Source organism: Phragmites australis, chromosome 15, assembly GCF_958298935.1.
Source record: "Phragmites australis chromosome 15, lpPhrAust1.1, whole genome shotgun sequence".
NCBI lineage: Eukaryota > Viridiplantae > Streptophyta > Magnoliopsida > Poales > Poaceae > Phragmites > Phragmites australis.
This window is the reverse complement of record NC_084935.1, coordinates 11332956-11350142: the sequence shown is the minus strand read 5'-3', so window position 1 is coordinate 11350142 and position 17187 is coordinate 11332956. Positions and strand designations below refer to the sequence as shown.

At 47.5% G+C, this 17187-nt stretch overlaps 1 protein-coding gene across 3 annotated transcripts; it reads left to right on the top strand.

Annotated features, from left to right (window-relative positions):
- The first annotated feature begins 498 nt into the window (after window positions 1-498).
- Window positions 499-15732, top strand: LOC133892388 (protein VASCULAR ASSOCIATED DEATH 1, chloroplastic-like). 3 transcript variants are annotated; one of them, XM_062333130.1, is made up of 18 exons: window positions 499-837; window positions 946-1008; window positions 7383-7433; window positions 8510-8575; window positions 8670-8765; window positions 8837-8938; window positions 9059-9153; window positions 9267-9430; window positions 9529-9569; window positions 9636-9723; window positions 9810-9896; window positions 10008-10062; window positions 10522-10588; window positions 13419-13515; window positions 14387-14448; window positions 14534-14576; window positions 14751-14986; window positions 15223-15732. In XM_062333130.1, the coding sequence occupies exons 1-18, from the start codon at window positions 652-654 to the stop codon at window positions 15451-15453; spliced, it is 1830 nt and encodes a 609-aa protein (XP_062189114.1). In that variant the 5' UTR covers window positions 499-651; the 3' UTR covers window positions 15454-15732. The 3 variants fall into 3 exon arrangements, with proteins under 3 accessions (XP_062189114.1, XP_062189113.1, XP_062189112.1); XM_062333129.1 differs by having other exon boundaries at window positions 500-837; window positions 14742-14986; XM_062333128.1 differs by having other exon boundaries at window positions 500-837; window positions 14706-14986.
- The last annotated feature ends 1455 nt before the right edge of the window (window positions 15733-17187 follow it).

Genomic DNA, 17187 nt, shown 5'->3' with positions numbered 1-17187 from the left:
AATAATAAAAAGTAGAAATTATGATAGCTGTTGAAGATAAAAAAATAGTTAATACTATAATAATATTAAATGATACTATAATAATATTATAAAGATACTATACCCCTCTCACGAGAAGGTCATCCCCTTTTAACGCTCTCCATTACAGCTGGCCGGCACGGGCCTAAACACACGCACACCAGGTTCACACGGCCCACGTCGAAGAAGGATTACGCGAGTTGGGCTTCTGCCATCGCGCCACGCGTCCCCGCCTTGCCAGCCCGACGTCCTGGAGCCTTCCCGCCTCTTCACGGCCGCTCTCCAAGTCCGGCATCTGTGCCACAGGCGTGACAGTCCGTTTCCGTCTTCGAACGGCCGAACCCACTGCCGCAGAGTAAGGCGGAGGAGCACGAGAGCCCAGAACGCTGGACCCGGAACACGTCACCGTCATGCCCTCCTCACCGCCCTCGCTTTTTTTTATTCAAACCCCCCTCCTCCCTTCTCTCTCTCTCTCTCTCTCTCTCTCTCACTTCACCTACCTTTCTCTCTCAATCTTCCCACCACACCCCTCCCCCTCTTCCCGGCTTGCTCGCCGGCGGCCACCCCCACCGGCGCCGCGAGGCTACCTCCCTGGCCCCAGTCTCGCCCGCGCCCGCGCCCGCGCCCTCCGGCATGGCGTCACCCGCGGTCGCCTCCCCGAGCCGGGCAGGGGCCACCACCGCCAGCCCCACCACCGCGCCCTCGCCGGCCTCCCCGCCGCGGCGCCTCGCGCCGGCGCCACCCGCCGCTGAAGCGTCCGCGGCCTCCTCCCCGGCCTCCGCGCACTCCGGGGACCAGCTCTCCGCCTCCGACGCATCGGTGGGTGGCGCTCGCTTGCGTATGAATTCGACCACCGCCGGAATCTCACCTAATTTTTTTTTCTCCCGTTCGGTTTCTCATGTGGCACGGTTGCTTTCGATCTTGCAGAGCCCGCTTCTCGCGAGCAGGAGCGAGGAATACAGGCTTCTGTTCCGGCTGTCACCCGACGAGGTAATTCGATGCGGGGGTGATCGGGGTCGAGTGGTTCGTGGTTGCTTCTTCTAATCGATCTAGAGGGTTGACTTCGGATCGGGATCGTTCTGTTCTGGGGATATTCGAGTGTTCAAGTGGTCGTACTTGGATCGAGGGGATTTGATTTCGTGGGGGCTTTGACTTTTTTTTTTATCACTGGTCGTTTTCTAGGATAAACCACATCGTGACTAATTCGCTGCTTTACGGTCCACTGTTTGGTTGAATTATGAGTGAATAATACGGCGGAACCTTGCCGTAATTGTGAGCTTGTTGAGAGCGATATAGTTCACGCATAACAATTGAATTATTGTACTCAGAGGTATACAGTACAATATATAGCCTAAACCACAGACGGCAGGCTGGGCGTGAAGGGTGCGTGAGAGCCGCTCTGGGCATGCAAGACTGGTGCGGGAGCGCGGCATGCATGCAAGGCAAGGGCGGCAAGCACGGCAGGCTGGTCCTCCATGCAAGGAAGGGGCGGCATGCAAGGCAAGTCCAAGCGAGAGAATAGGATCTGCAGGAGCAGGCCGAGATACGTGCTAAGCGATAGGATCGCACGAGATATTTGCTAACACCCCCCCCCCGCAGTCGGTACGTCGGCGTGGCAGACGTTCAGACTGGAGCGAAACTCGTTGAAGACGGATGCCAGTAGCCCTTTGGTGAAGATGTCGGCGAACTGAGATGTAGTCGGCACATGGAGAACTCGGACATCACCGATGGCGACCCGCTCGCGGACGAAATGGAGATCAATCTCCACATGCTTGGTGCGTTGGTGCTGGACGGGGTTCGTCGACAGGTATATGGCGCTGACGTTGTCGCAGTAGACCAGCGTAGCCCGAGGAAGAGGGTTGTGGAGCTCCTGAAGAAGCTGACGAAGCCAGGTGGCCTCGGCGACGCCGTTGGCCACAGCGCGGTACCCGGCCTCCGCGCTGGATCGAGAGACGGTCTGCTGCCGCTTCGACGACCACGAGACCAGGTTGGCTCCCAAGAAGACAGCGTAGCCCGAAGTGGACTTGCGTGTGTCGGGGCAGCCGGCCCAGTCGGCGTCGGAGTAGACAACAAGGTCATTAGGCGCAGATCGGTGAAGAAGAAGGCCATGATCGACGGTCCCGCGGAGGTAGCGCAAAATGCGCTTCACAGCGGCGAGATGATGCTCCCGAGGATCATGCATATATAGCCATACTTGCTGAACAGCGTAGGAGATGTCCGGGCGAGTGAAGGTCAGATACTGCAGAGCGCCTGCCAAGCTGCGATAGTGAGTCGGATCACTGACAGGAGAACCGTCGGTGCCAGACATCTTAGACTGAGTGTCAACTAGCGTGGTGCAAGGCTTGCAATCAGTCATGCCTGCACGCTCCAAGATGTCCAAAGCATACTGCCGCTGAGAGAGGAACAAGCCAGCCAAGCACCTGTGGACGGAAATCCCCAAAAAGTGATGTAGAGCACCCAGGTCCTTCATGGCAAACTCATGCTGAAGAGCCGTGATGGTCTGACGAAGTAGAGCCGGGGAGGAGGCTGTCAGCACGATGTCGTCGACATAAAGCAGGAGGTGCACAGTCTCGGTGCCGCGACGAAAGATGAAAAGAGAGGTGTCTGACTTTGCCTCAACGAAACCCAAGTTGAATAGATAGGTGGCGAAACGACTGTACCAGGCGCGCGGGGCCTGCTTGAGACCGTAGAGGGACTTGTTGAGATGGCAGACCCAGTCAGGATGCGAGGAATCGGCGAAACCAGTCGGCTGGGAGCAGTATACCGTCTCAGAGATGGTCCCATGGAGGAAGGCATTCTTGACGTCGAGCTGATGTATGGGCCAGTCACGAGCTAGGGCGAGAGACAGCACGGTGCGGACAGTCGCCGGCTTCACAACCGGACTGAAGGTCTCATCATAGTCAACACCAGGCTGCTGGGTGAAGCCACGAAGAACCCAGCGTGCCTTGTGTCGATCCAGGGTGCCATCTTCACGGAACTTGTGCTTGAAAATCCATTTACCGGTCATGACGTTGACGCCGGGAGGCCGGGGAACAAGATCCCAGGTGTTGTTGGCCTGGAGGGCGTCGAACTCCTCGGTCATCGCAACGCGCCAGTTGACGTTGGCGAGCGCGCTGCGGTAAGTCTTCGGTAGTGGTGACATGGTGACCGCCTGAAGGAGAAGCGGATCAGTTTCCACCCGAAATCCCGCCTTCCCGCGTGTAACCATGCTATGTGCATTGGCGACAGGAGGGACGGGGGCGGTGGAGCGCAGGCTGGTGCGTGTCGCAACAAGACGGGGCAGCGCCACTGGGGACGCCGAGGCTGTCTGGGGCGCGCCGGCTGGAGACGCCGAGGTCGCGCGTGGCACGCCGGCGGGAGACATTGCAACCGCGCGTGGTGCGGTGACTGGGGCGTCGGCCGCGCGTGGCGCGCTGGCTGGGGAGACCGAGGCCGCCTGAGGGGCGTCGTCTGGGGCCGCCGAGGCCGCCTGAGGTGCGCCGTCTGGGGATGCCGAGGCCGCGCGTGGCGCGCCGACGGGAGGCATCGCGACCGCGTGTGGCGCGGTGACCGGAGTCGTCGTGGCTGCGCGTAGCGTGCAGGTTGGTGACGTCGAGGCCGCGCGTGGCGCGTATGCTGAATGCTGGGGGACCGCTGCTCCGAGAGTTGACGGGGACGCCAAGGCGCGCGGCGTGGGCGCGGCATGTGGAGCCGCAGCGGCCACGGTGGGCGCGGGGTCGGTCGTCGAGGGCACGGAGCGGTGAGATCCTGCAGAAAGCAACGGTCGAGGAGGCGGGCCAATAGGCGCCGACTGGTCCGCAATGTCAGATAAAAAATCGAGGTCGCTGGGACGCGATTTGGTGGCGCCCGAAAGGGGAAACTGCGTCTCGTCAAAGACGACATGCCTAGAGATGATGACTCTGTTAGAGGCAAGGTCGAGACATCGGTAACCCTTGTGTTCGGAAGAGTATCCCAGGAAGACGCATAGAGAGGAGCGAGGTGCTAGTTTGTGGGATGTGGTGGAGGAGAGATTGGGGTAGCAAGCACAGCCGAAGACCCAAAGATGGGCGTATGATGGGTGGTTGCCATGTAGAGCGAAGAAGGGAGTGCCGGAGGGGAGGGTCTTTGTGGGGAGGCGATTGAATAAATAGGTGGCTGTGTGGAGACCCTCGACCCAGTAGGAAGGCGGAAGTGATGCCTGGAACAGAAGCGAGCGCACAATGTTATTGAGAGAGCGAAGAGTGCGTTTAGCTTTACCGTTCTGCTGAGAGGTATAGGGGCAGGACATGCGAAGGGCAACGCCATGCGTGAGGAAGAAGTTGCGAACGGACGAATTGTCAAATTCGCGTCCGTTGTCGCATTGGACACTTTTGATGGTGCAGGAGAACTGGGTAGCCACATAGGAAAAAAAGTTAGCCAAGGTGGAAAAAGTATCAGACTTGAGGCGTAAAGGAAACGTCCAAGCAAAGTGCGAGTAATCATCAAGAATGACCAAATAATATTTGTAACCGGACACGCTCAGAACAGGGGAGGTCCACAGGTCACAATGAATAAGATCAAAAATCTTGATAGCTCGAGAGACAGAACGAGGGAATGGCAAACGTATGTGGCGACCAAGTTGACATGCATGGCAAATAGTCACTAGTAATTTTATTACATGGAAGGGATAAATCACTAGCAAGGCTGGAGAGCGCCTCGTGGCCGGGATGTCCGAGACGGCGATGCCAGATGGTGGAGGAGACACCGGTGAGTAGGGCGCAAGGCTGCGGGCGCGACACGGGCAGATGCAGGGTGTAGAGTGGACCGGAGCTATTGCACCTGGCGATCACGTTCCTGGAACGAAGATCCTTCACGGAGAGGCCAAACGGGTCAAACTCAACAGAGCAGTGATTGTCAGTGGTAAACTGGCGCACAGAAATAAGAGACTTAATAATGTTTGGAGCGACAAGAACATTATTAAGATAAAGGGGGACGGGTAGGACGGTGTGGCCAGTGTGCGTGACAGGCAGAGTAGACCCGTTGCCAACGATGATGGAGGAAGAAAGGAGGAACGCGGCTGGTGAAACAAGGAGATGTTACCGGTGTCGGGAGTCAGATGCGAGGAGGCGCCGGAGTCCATGATCCACTCGCCAGTGGAGGGCGAGTTGACGGTCATGGTGCTGAACGCGTTGGCTAGCGTCTGTTGGTCCCAGGAGACTCCAGCCCAGGGAGTCCATGGCGACGACGTCGAGGGCGGTTGGATGGCCGGGGCGCCGAGTGCCGGAGGGTGTAGGCCGGGCTGTTGCAGAGGCACCATAGGGTAGCCGAAGGACCCCGGCGCGGCAACCAGAGCCTGCGGCGGCTGGAAGGTCGTTGGCGCGGGCGGGCGAGGGCGGTGCGGCGAGCCGCCAGAGGGACCCTGTGGGCCGGGCCACATCTGAATTGTGCCGGTCCACGGGTTGTAGAAGGATGGCCAAGGCGCGCTCGACTGATCGGAGTTGGACTGGCCGGCGCCCTTGCCACCGTTGCCGCTGCCCCGGCGGCGACGTTGACCGGAGCCAGACCCGGCCGTCGAGCTGCTCTGCGCGGGGGGGGGGGGGCGTGGTGGGTGGCCGGAGGAGGCTCCCTTTGGAGCAGGAGGACCCGGAGGTCCACCGGGGCCCTTCGCGTTCCCGGGCGTCGTGGCGAGCAGGGCGGTCGACAGAGTAGACGAGGCAGCCGACGCCGTGAGCTCCTCGAGGAGGAGATCGTCGCGAACTTCGCTGAAGGTCGGGAAGGGGCGCTGCCGCTTGAAGTGTGGAGTCATGTAGGCGAACTTGCCGCTCAAACCGCGGAGAACATTCAGGACCAAGGTGCGGTCAGGGATGTATTCTCCGAGGTCAGCGAGCGCATCTGCCATGCTCTTCATCTTGCAGCAGTACTCCGTGACGGAGAGATCGCCCTGCGCAAAGGTGCGAAACTCGGCGTCGAGATGAAGGGCTCGGGTCTCGCGGTTGCCGAGGAACTGGTGCTCGATGCCTAGCCAGGCTGTACGTGCGGTGTTCCCTCGAACACGAACGACGTCCATGAGGTCGGGGGAAACGGTGCCGTAAATCCAGGACAGCACGACGCAGTCCATGCGGTGCCACGCCGGATTGTTGGGGAAGACGGCGTCGGTCATCATATGGTCGGCGAGAGAGTAGCGACCGAGGGTGAGAAGAACAAGATCGCGCCACTTGTTGTAGTGGGACGAAGACGGGTCCAGAACAACCGGCACCAGGGCGCGGATGTTTTGAACACCGGCGGCCTGGGCGTGGAGGTTAGCCACGGCGAGGGCCTCGAAGGAGGCGGCGTCATCGTGCTGGTCGCCATGGGGAAGCACAATATTGTCGCCGGGCGCCCCGAGGGCGGCGCGTTGACCGGCCGCGGAAGCCTCGCGCTCTAGGGCGACGGCGGCCTCGCGCTCTCTTTCGAGAGCGGCGGCGGCACGCACGCGAGCCTGGGCGTCGGAGGCAGCTTGGGCGGCGGCGTCAGCGGCGTCGGTGAGGAGGGAGCGCTGGCGCTCTCTGTCGGCGGCGGCTGCCTGATCGGCAGCAGCACGCTCGGCAGCGGCGGCGTGCTCGGCGTCGGACATGGTGAGATCGGTTAGGGAAAGGTGAGCGGAAGCGGTAGGTCACAGGATAGGAAAATCACTGATACCATGAGAGCGATATAGTTCACGCATAACAATTGAATTATTGTACTCAGAGGTATACAGTACAATATATAGCCTAAACCACAAACGGCAGGCTGGGCGTGAAGGGTGCGTGAGAGCCGCTCTGGGCATGCAAGACTGGTGCGGGAGCGCGGCATGCATGCAAGGCAAGGGCGGCAAGCACGGCAGGCTGGTCCTCCATGCAAGGAAGGGGCGGCATGCAAGGCAAGTCCAAGCGAGAGAATAGGATCTGCAGGAGCAGGCCGAGATACGTGCTAAGCGATAGGATCGCAGGAGATATTTGCTAACACTTGTGACTGATTTTTTTGAGGATTTGCCTTTATTCGGTACGAAATTTGTGGGTTCATGGGCGTTGATTTAGTTGACAGTTGATCGAATTACCATCTAATAGGTGCATTTTGAGTGGTGATACTTATTAATTTGGCTGAATAGTTGATTGCATGGTAGTCTTATAGGTAGATTTTGATAGATAATCCTTGAACCAAGTGCCAAGCTAACGTGGCCTGTCATCAAGTTCATCTTTTGATTCAAGGGCAATTCAACGAATTTCTTTAGGGGTTTGCCATGGGATAATATTTATAAACTATCATGTCCGCTTAAATAGAGCAAAACACTGATTTCCGTGAGTGCCATTTGGATTGTAACCTTTCATGGTTGCAAGTGAGCATGCAGTTTGTTGTTTGCTTTTTATTCAACATTTGGTGTTTTCCAGGTTCTTGTGCAAGATTTTAATTGCGCTCTCCAAGAAAATATTCTCTTTCAGGTACTTCTTTGTGACATCATTCTGTCTTCTTGCGGCTTACTACACAATTTCCTCCATAATAATATGAATATATGGTATATACATGTATCTAACATCCATTATGACTCCCTGGGTATGTTCATAAGCTACATGTATTTAGTGAATATTTTAGTTTTGTTGTGGGATGATCCGTCACGCGTATGCTAAGAATCAACTATATCAGAGTTAAATTCAATCTAATTTATGCAGCAGGCAGCTCATTTGGTCCAGATTTAGCTCTGATTGAATTTGGTTTATGGCATGTACCCTAAACAGTTATTCAGTTCGAATCTGTGCCTAGAAATAGAAATATGAGCATCACAGAAAGGCATTAATTAAGCTTAATCCATCAAAACTTAATCTTGTTACGGAATTTGTTTTACCCATGCTAGTGTGGCAAGTCTAGTCTACTCCATCCAGTTAGAGAATCTCCCAGTATCATGTTTTAAACAAATACATAAATGTATTGATAACACGATGCCTCAAAAGTTGAGAAAGACATCTACTATATCAGTTCATTTTATTTGATATTTTAGACTTGTGCTTACTTACTAAGGCAAAAACATAATATGACCACATGCCATGTTGAATTTGCGTTGCTTTCTGCTAGTGACCAACAACGAACATATTTTAGTCTTATAAAAATGTAGTGCGCAATAAATGAGTTAGGGGTATTTTCTTAATGTGTAACTATGCCTCTTCTAGTCTTCTTGAAACCCTATACCGTCAAATGACGTAGAACACTTCTCTACTCCTAAAACGTCAGATAAAAAATAAAATGGAGGTATTACCTTCTTAAAATTAAATGTGCATGGCCATCCGCTACTCTTGCTACCTTACATGTATTTTTTCACTTCATGTATTATTATACCTCTCGATTTCATTAATGCTTTTAATGAGTGCCCTGTGCCTAAAAGTCTACTAGGTAATCTGACAACTGTTGAACAGTGAAATTAATTTGCAAATCTGGAGAATTCATTTTTTTTTTGAAAAAAATGTAATTTTTAGTTACCACATTCTTAATGTCTTTTTGTTGCTAAATGTGTGTTATCCTGCAGGGGCATATGTATTTATTTCTTCACCATATATGTTTCTACTCTAACATTTTTGGATATGAGACGAAGGTAATAATTGATCTGAAGACAATACCATCATTTTTTGTTCTAGTTTGCTTAATTGCAATCCCAGAAATACTCTGCCATTGTTCTTTTTGTCCAGAAAACAATACCTTTGCAAGAGGTGACTGATGTTCGTAAAGCAAAGACAGCTGCCATTTTCCCTAATGCCATTGAAATTGTTGCTGGTAGTAAAAGGGTGAGGAATTCTCTAAATTTCTTGTGTATTACATTGTTAAATCTCTTGCACTCATGTTGAGTTACTTGCAGCACTTGTTTGGATCTTTCATGTCGCGTGATGAAGCCTATCGAATTATAGTGGATGGTTGGGAACATCATGTTAGTGATGCAAGAGTGCTCCTCGAACGTCAGGTTAGTCTACTTTGTCGTTAATGACCACATGGTAACTTCAATTTGTCGACATGGAGTTGCCGCTTAGGAGTTGTTTGTTTCTAAACTGTTAATTCACATCTGCTCTTTACCGCACTGTAGGATACTAAGTCAGCAAGTAGCAGTGAAGAGAATGGTTATGTTTTATTGGAAGGAGCAAAGGAGTCCAAAGAAGAAGATTCATCACCACTGGACAGGTTTTTGCATTCTGAACAAAAATTCTTTGCACTTGGGTTTCACATCTTCAAATGAACTTCCTTTCTCTTTTATTAGTATTTATAGTTCTTGATACAAACTTATTGGACTGTAGGCCTGTTATTGGTACAGCTGTCACGAGTAGTGGTGCTGATAGTGGTGATTCAGACATCAATATTTCCCAAAGGTTTTCAGAAGTGCAGGAGGATATAATCGAAGACAACATCATTGCACTTAACCCATTCAGTCTGGGGCCAGTTGATGATGATGCTCCTAATGGTTTGTTGTGATCTTCCTTTTTCTTCTTCGTTTCTTGTTTTGCTAGTCATTCCTTCCATGACTGTTTTGCTAAACGACCATCATGCATTTTCTCACAGTACCTGAGTCATATACTATGATCGTGGAGTCAAAGTTTCAGGTTTGTAAATTTCATTTGTTTATAGTGGTATTGACATAACTTCAGGCACTAACATCCTAACAACAGGTGTCTGTGGAGGTCCTCTTTAATTTTTTATTGTCTGATGGTGCTTTTGGCTTTCTGGATGATTTCCACAAACAGTGTGGTGACAAAGGTTAATACCAGTTTATATTTCCCTTATTCAATTAGCACCTTTTGGTTAATAGGCATATGTTGAACTGAAATCTGGATGACCTGCAGAATTTAGTTGCTCCAAATGGTGTTCGGATGAGCAGGGAGGACTTGTAAGGGATATCTCATTTTTGCATCCAATCAAAATTTATCTTGGTATGTTGATCTTTCTGCCAACAGTTCTATTGAATGAATTGATTGACATCGAAGATGTCATATGCTATTAATTGCTTTAGATTTTCATAGTATGTTCTAACTTGCCTTTAGGTGCAAAATTTGGGACTTGTCAGGAGGTGCAGAAACTTAGTGTTTACAAAAACAGGTTAGTCTTTCAGTTCCATTCACATTCAGTCAAATGGTGTGTTGTTTAAACTTTTAGATGATTATGTAGCAAAATTGAGATGGAGTGTCAGCAATTATTTCTGTGCCAGCTTTATGTTGATTTGAATCAACTTTGCTTTATAGCAGAAGAAAATTCATATTTGTTCTTATTTTCCTATTGATTATTTGGGTTTTAGCTCGATTAGGTTGTACCTTCATGGCAGTCGATTGCAGTTTGCATGTCTTAACCTTGTAATCCGATGTACACACGTCAGCTTTTGTGTTAATTAATATTCACGCAATTATCATTTGCATTCGTAGATAATTGTGTGCTACCTACAATCTATTCTTCTTTCCTGTTTATTTTAGCATATTCTTTTTTCTTACATTTTATGTTTCCCTCCTGAAGAATAATTGTTGTTAAAATTTCCTGGTATTTCATTTTTTTACTTGTTCACAGGCATCTAGTAATTCAAACCTCTCAGTCAATTGGTGATGCACCATATGGTGACTATTTCACTGTTGAGGTAAGTAATCCACAATGCAGTTGATATTGTTGGTTTATCTAACTTCAAATTGCTTTTGTCCAATAAACAATTTGAGATTTATGTTTTTTTCGTTATACTGGACATAGCTCAACATGTGTTATTTATACAATTCTGTGTTAACTTCACTTGAAATGGATCAGTGGCTTCATTTTGTATGGTGTGTGCTTGTGAATATATTATATTTGGTACTTCCGGGAGTATGTACTCCTACATACATACCTCATTACATAGGAAGTATCTCATGTGATAAATGGTATGTACATGGAGTATGTAAATATATAAAATCATACAAGTGGTATGTATAGTTTTTTTAGTGGTTTGCACATATTTTGTTGAGTGTATTACATTTTATGTACAAATACAGAGGTATTATCAAAATTTAATAAAATTGATAGACTTTTTTCTATTTTTTCATGTAGTTCATATTGGAGTATCTTAGAATGAGTATATAAGTATAATCATAGTGACAAAGGAGTATATCCAATTCATTTATGTGGTATATCATAGTAGGTGGCCGCAATGGCGCAACAGCGGATTGCATTGCGTCTAGACACATAATAGATATGTAGTATATATATATAAATTGCTACAAATATGTATGGTCGCAACTCGGTAACCTTCTCTAGTCGTAATTATGTATTTTTTATCATGTGATCGTAACTTGTTTACCTCTGCGTACACCTTCAGTTACGATCCCAAAAGAAGTATAGCTGCAATCCACAAGATATATCAGTTACTACAAATATATATGATCGTAACTCGATACCTTCTCTGGTCGTAATTATGTCTTTTTTGTTATGTGATCGTAACTTATTCATCTCTGCGCACACCTTCAGTTACTATCCTAAAAACAGTATAGTTACGATCCACAAGATATGTCAGTTACGATCCCAAGATGTAAATGCAGTATAACACAAATCGCAACTGGATGTCTACCATGTTGTAACTGTATAACGATCGTAAAATTTCATCAAAATATAGCCTTTATGGATCTTATTTTATTAAGCGTATTTTTTCCAACATGCTTCAAACGGATCAAAAATCGGATATGTGGTTCTAGAGATATTGCATTTTAACTATTCGAATCAACAAAATCTCCCGCATGCAGCTCTGGTGGGTGAGATGGATCTGTACGTGGTTGTAACTGATCTGCTTAGCGGGTTGTAACTGACAGTTTTTTTGAGTTGCAACTGGGGCGCGCGTGGGAAGAAGTTGGCTCGGTGGTCGCAATGGCGCAGCGTAAGTCTATTCTGCGCCTAGGCACAACGTAGTTCACCTCTACGCTTTACGCACACCCCCAGTTACGATCCCAAAAGCAGTATAGTTGCGATCCACAAGATACGTCAGTTACTACAAATATATATGGTCGTAACTCGGATACCTTCTCTGGTCGTAATTATGTACTTTTTGTTATATGATCATAACTTATTCACCTTTGCGCACACCCCCCAGTTAAGATCCCAAAAGCAGTATAGTTGCAGTCCACAAGATAGGTCAGTTACTACAAATATATATGGTCGTAATTTAGATATCTTCTCTAGTTGTAATTATATACCTTTTATCATATGATCGTAACTTAACTATTTGTACTGTCGACTATTTTCTTAGTCGTAACTAACAGTTTTTTGAGTTGTAACTGGAGTAGCGCAACAGTGAACTACAGTGCACCTAGGCGCAAAATAGACTCACCGTTTGAGTTGTAACTGGGGTAGCGCAACAGTGAACTACAGTGCGCCTAGGCGCAAAATAGACTCGCCGTACACATGCCAGAATACACTCGCTGTATATATATATGGTTGGAAACGAGCCAAGCTGAGCCTAGCTCGGGCTCGGCTCGGTAAAGGAAACGAGCTAGAAAGGGGGCTCGGTTTGGGCTCGGTCCAAGCTCGAGCTGGCTCTATAAAGCTCGCGAGCCAAAGCTTACCAGGCCACCAGCCCATGGCCGGCCCAGCCCACTCACTCGGCGGCCAAAGCTAGGGTTTCCTCGTGAGAAAATTCGTCGTTGCCACCCGTCCACTGCGTCGCCGCCCGACATCGGCATCCGCCAGTCACTGCTCCGCCACCCGATGACGTCCCCCGCCATCCACCGTGCCACCAAACCGTGCCTTTCGCTATGCTGTCAATGCTCAACGCTGGACCCCGCCGTCCGCCAACGCCCGACGCAGGACCTCGCCATCTACCGCGCTGCCGTGCGTCCACCGCAGCGCTGGCTCACCTCACCCTCCCGTGTTGCCCACCGCAGTGTGGCCATCGCCAGTTCGCCACCTCGTCCCTCGTTGGCGATGACGTCAGTGGAAGACGCCACGGGCTTGGTTTGACTCGCAAGCTGCTCACGAGCTAGCTTGGCTCAGCTCGGTAAATGAAATGAGCTAATGAGGAGGCTCAGACTCGGCTCGTTTGGACAACGAGCCGAGCCAAGCCTCCACGAGCCCAAGCTAGCTCGTGAGCCTCGAGCTTTTTTTCCAGCCCTATATATGTGTGTGTGTGGTCTTTCCTCAATAATGGTGATGGACTCGATTGTTGAATCAAAGCTGAGCAAAAAGTGAAGCAAAAGCTTGTTGGTGAATCAAAATAGCTAAAAACCAGAGCTACTATTAATTCTACCATTTCAAGAATAGACATGGGTATCGAAACCAGCATTGTCACGAAAATGAATTCCACCTTCTTTTGGTCAATGGAATATTAGTTTTTGATTTTTTCTCAATGGATGTAATTATTTATTTCTATTTCTCTTCTATAAATTTCTGTTGTTCGCGACATAATATTGTTCTTTCCACTGTGTGAACTTATTGTTACCTACTCTATACAGGGGATCTGGGATGTTGAACCAGATAGCCTAGATGGGAGCAGTTGTTACCTCAGGATATATATTAATGTGGCCTTCTCAAAGAGAACCATATTTAGAGGTAAGATACATCCCTTGTATCATAAATGCTCCAGTCCGAACCATATGTAGAATTAGGATCCATCCTTGTATCCTGAATGCTCCTGGACGTTCATAATGTTACTCAATATTCTTAGGACTCATTTGGTCTTTTTTTTTTCCTTGAACGTGCAGGAAAGCTGCGTGTCATTTCATTAAAGAAGAATAAAAGAGAAACATTATACAAAGAGCACAGTACAAAAACACCACTCAACCCACACCCACACGAGGAAATAACATATGTGTCATGACAAATACGGAAGAAAACGACCAACTAAATGAACCGAGGAAAGTTTGCTAGTTCGAACCATATGTAGGACTCATTTGGTCTTGCTTATATGCCAGCTGAATATACCCCCACTGTAGTTTCCCTGGAAAGTTTGTTACTTCGAGTCATGCCAACTTTAAGCTGTTTGTTTGGCTTTTACAAGCTTATGTGTTCTTTCATGGGAATTTTCAGTTTATGTGTTGATAAACCTGAACATAATTTGCTCATATGAGCCGTATATTTTAACAATAGAGGCACACTTTTTCTTCCTATTTTTTACGGTGTATTTTATAGTCACACAGTTGAATGAATGTACGAAATTGTGCATCTCAGTATTAATAAAATGGTTTACTTGGTTACAAATGGCACAACTGAAAAGCTGGAGCATAGTGGCAAGATCCTCCTTGCAGTTATAACTTGTAAGCAGTTGGAGAAACCTGCATTGCCTGTGTATGTTACTTCTAAACTATCATTGCCTGTGTATGTTCATGCAATTAGTTTATTGCAACTCCCAAGCATAAATATGTCATTTATTTCTGACTCATGGCATCGCTGCTGCTTATTCTTTAAAACTCTTATATCGCAGGGAAGATAGAGCAGTCAACAAAAGATGAATGCCGTGAAGTTTTCGGGCTCTGGATTAATCTTGTATGACTTTTGTCATCCCATGATATTGCTATAATTGTTGGTTTCATTTCAAGCTATATATAATATTTCCATTGCATGTTTTCAGGGTCATGATCTTTTGAAGCAGGAGAGCAACTCTCGATCAAAAGGTTTGTATCTGTAGTTTGTGTGTCAATTATTTGCTACAGTTCAACTTTGGTTGATCCGAAATAAATCCTCTTTCACTGCAAACACAAAGTTCTGAAACAATTTAAGTGGCCATTCATTCACTCCTACAGGCGCTTCCAGCTTAACTAATGCTGATCTTCAATCAGGGGCTACAGCAAATGGGGAAAATACTTTAGAAAATACAGTTCCAAAGGTGACTTCTGCACAGGATGAATCTGGCGTGAGAAGCCTCATTCCTCCTATTCAAGACCAGCAGCAGAGAATAGGAAGAGATTCTTCTATAGCATCCACTTCACAAGAATTGTGGGGTTCACTATCATCGTTTATGAGATCGAGCCAACTTGGTCCAGTGCTCGTGGTGGCACTAGTGGCCATCATTATCTTAATGCAGGCAAGTATTTTGGACGTTTATGTGGATGCATTTTATTACAGAATATATGGTCTACTCTTGGTTTTTCTTGCTAATTATTTGAGCATTCAGTAGGTCGATTACAGAATTTATGATGAACAATGGATGAATTGAACACACTTACCGAAGAAAGAATCTGAACATAATCAGTGGCATCAAAATACTAAATCAAGCATCTCTTTTCGCAAAATTGTTTTGACACAAAATCTCTGCTGCAGGTAACCATCATAGTTCTACTAACTAGGACCCCCCAGGTCCAAATGGTTCCCCATGGGACCTCCGCTGAAAGCTTCAGTGGCAAAGAAAGCATAGAGTGGATGCGAAAGCGACTAAGCTTGCTAAGCGAGGAGATGCAGCTGGCCGAAGTGCACATGGAGAGGATGAGGCACGAGTTTGCCTGGCTCAAGTCTCATCTGGAGAGACTGGAGAGGCTGAGGGGCAGCTCATGACTGGAGAGCATACATGAGGTCCGATGCCGAGGTCATGATGTGAATGCGGGGGGAGGTGGATGCAACTCAGAGATGTAATGTTTAGCGTTTTTTTTTTCTTTGTTTATATAGAGCGTACAGTTACAAACTGTAGAGCGAGGCGGAGTGTTGTTGCAGAAACGTTGCCGTAAGGCAAAATTGGGAATCCCGGTATATCATTTGTTGTAAATATCTGGACCATCCCAGGGTGCTGGGGTGGTGTACGCCATTACGAGGATGTGGTGTGAGGCCATTAAGCTCCGGTGTAAGACTGTTCAATTTTTTTTGTTGAGAACGCTTGTACCACATTACTTTGCTAACTGATTTATCGTGCTATGACACCAAACTGGATCTAAAAGCCTTACGATATTCCCGTATGGTTTTGCTCTCCGAATCGAGATCTTCCTGGCGATTCTTGTGGATTTATTTTCCCAGAAATGGCTAAAACTGCACTTGCAATATGTCTGGTCCTCGGACCGAACTGAGTGTTAGAATATATGATGTTAGAATATATGAGCTTGGTCTATTATATTTGTAAAATTTTAAATAAATTTTAAAGATCTAACTATGTGAAGGTGGAGTGTATCTTTTAGTCTTATCTTACTAATAAAGGTGGAGAGAGATGATTTAAAAGGGATTCTCTTTTTCTCTCACTTAGGATGTGTGGATGAGAGGGTCAAGAAAACATGCACGCTCGTTCGCCTTACTGGAGCAGGGTGGAGGGTGCGGGGCGCGCGTCACCTGTGTGAATGGTTCGCCAAAATCGGGTCCAGTTGCTTACACATGTGGTTTTTTCTTTTGCAGTTTTCTTTTGCTGTTTGTCACTTGTGTTGGTTAAAAGTCTGATCGTGACATATATCAATCACGTGATTCTATATATATCTGTCAGTCGTTATCACAAACTATATACGTAATTAGGATTTTGCCAATTTCTCTTTGCTATGCCATCACACGTAGTCTACTCTATCCTGCTATATCAGCGTTCACCGACGAACAGGAGAGCAGATCTCTAAAACCCGTCCCTCTTGGGATCTTTCACTAGGAGAGGGCGAATAAAGTTCTTGAAAAGCGCACATCGCAACTGCTCACGATCTGCTTTCTCTACATCATCACGATCTACTTCGACTACTTCATCATCTTCGTCATCGTATACTTCTTTGACATCACGAGGACCTTTGCATTACACATTACCATTCGATACGTACATTGCTATTAGTCGAATTCTACTCGAGTAATAGTCGAATCTAGTTGGAACTTATCGGAGCTAGTCGGACCCTACTCGAATCTAATTGAGACTCATCGAAGCTAGTCAAAATTTAGTCAATATTGACTATTTATATATATTCTTGTTTATATTATATCAAGAATTGAATTAAACTAAATCTTAAAATGCTATATTTTTTTTCCAATACTTAGAACCTGACAAAGGTACTGACAGGTTCACTTCGCGCTTATTTCATCATCCGCCTTGGTACGCGAGACTTCATGTGAGATTTAACGAGCTGTTCAATGATTCTGTTTGGTTACTTCAATTTTAGACACATCTCAGACAAAAACGGTTTTTATCTCAGATGGACACCGAACACCGAACACAGCCTTTGCACACGAGCCATTTGGTCAACTAAATATAAACTTTTGCTCAAGCTATCTAAACAGATACAACTAAATAAATACTCTTATTTTCAACAAATACAACTCTACTTAATCTGCTTCCCC

What these genes read in the sequence shown, in the direction of transcription:
- LOC133892388 (XM_062333128.1), top strand. Translation starts at nt 652, where the DNA reads ATGGCGTCACCCGCGGTCGCCTCCCCGAGCCGGGCAGGGGCCACCACC. An exon ending in TTGTTGCTGGTAGTAAAAGG is followed by an intron (nt 8,766 to 8,836) that starts GTGAGGAATTCT and finishes AGTTACTTGCAG; the next exon opens with CACTTGTTTGGATCTTTCAT. An exon ending in GAGCAACTCTCGATCAAAAG is followed by an intron (nt 14,577 to 14,705) that starts GTTTGTATCTGT and finishes TCACTCCTACAG; the next exon opens with GCGCTTCCAGCTTAACTAAT.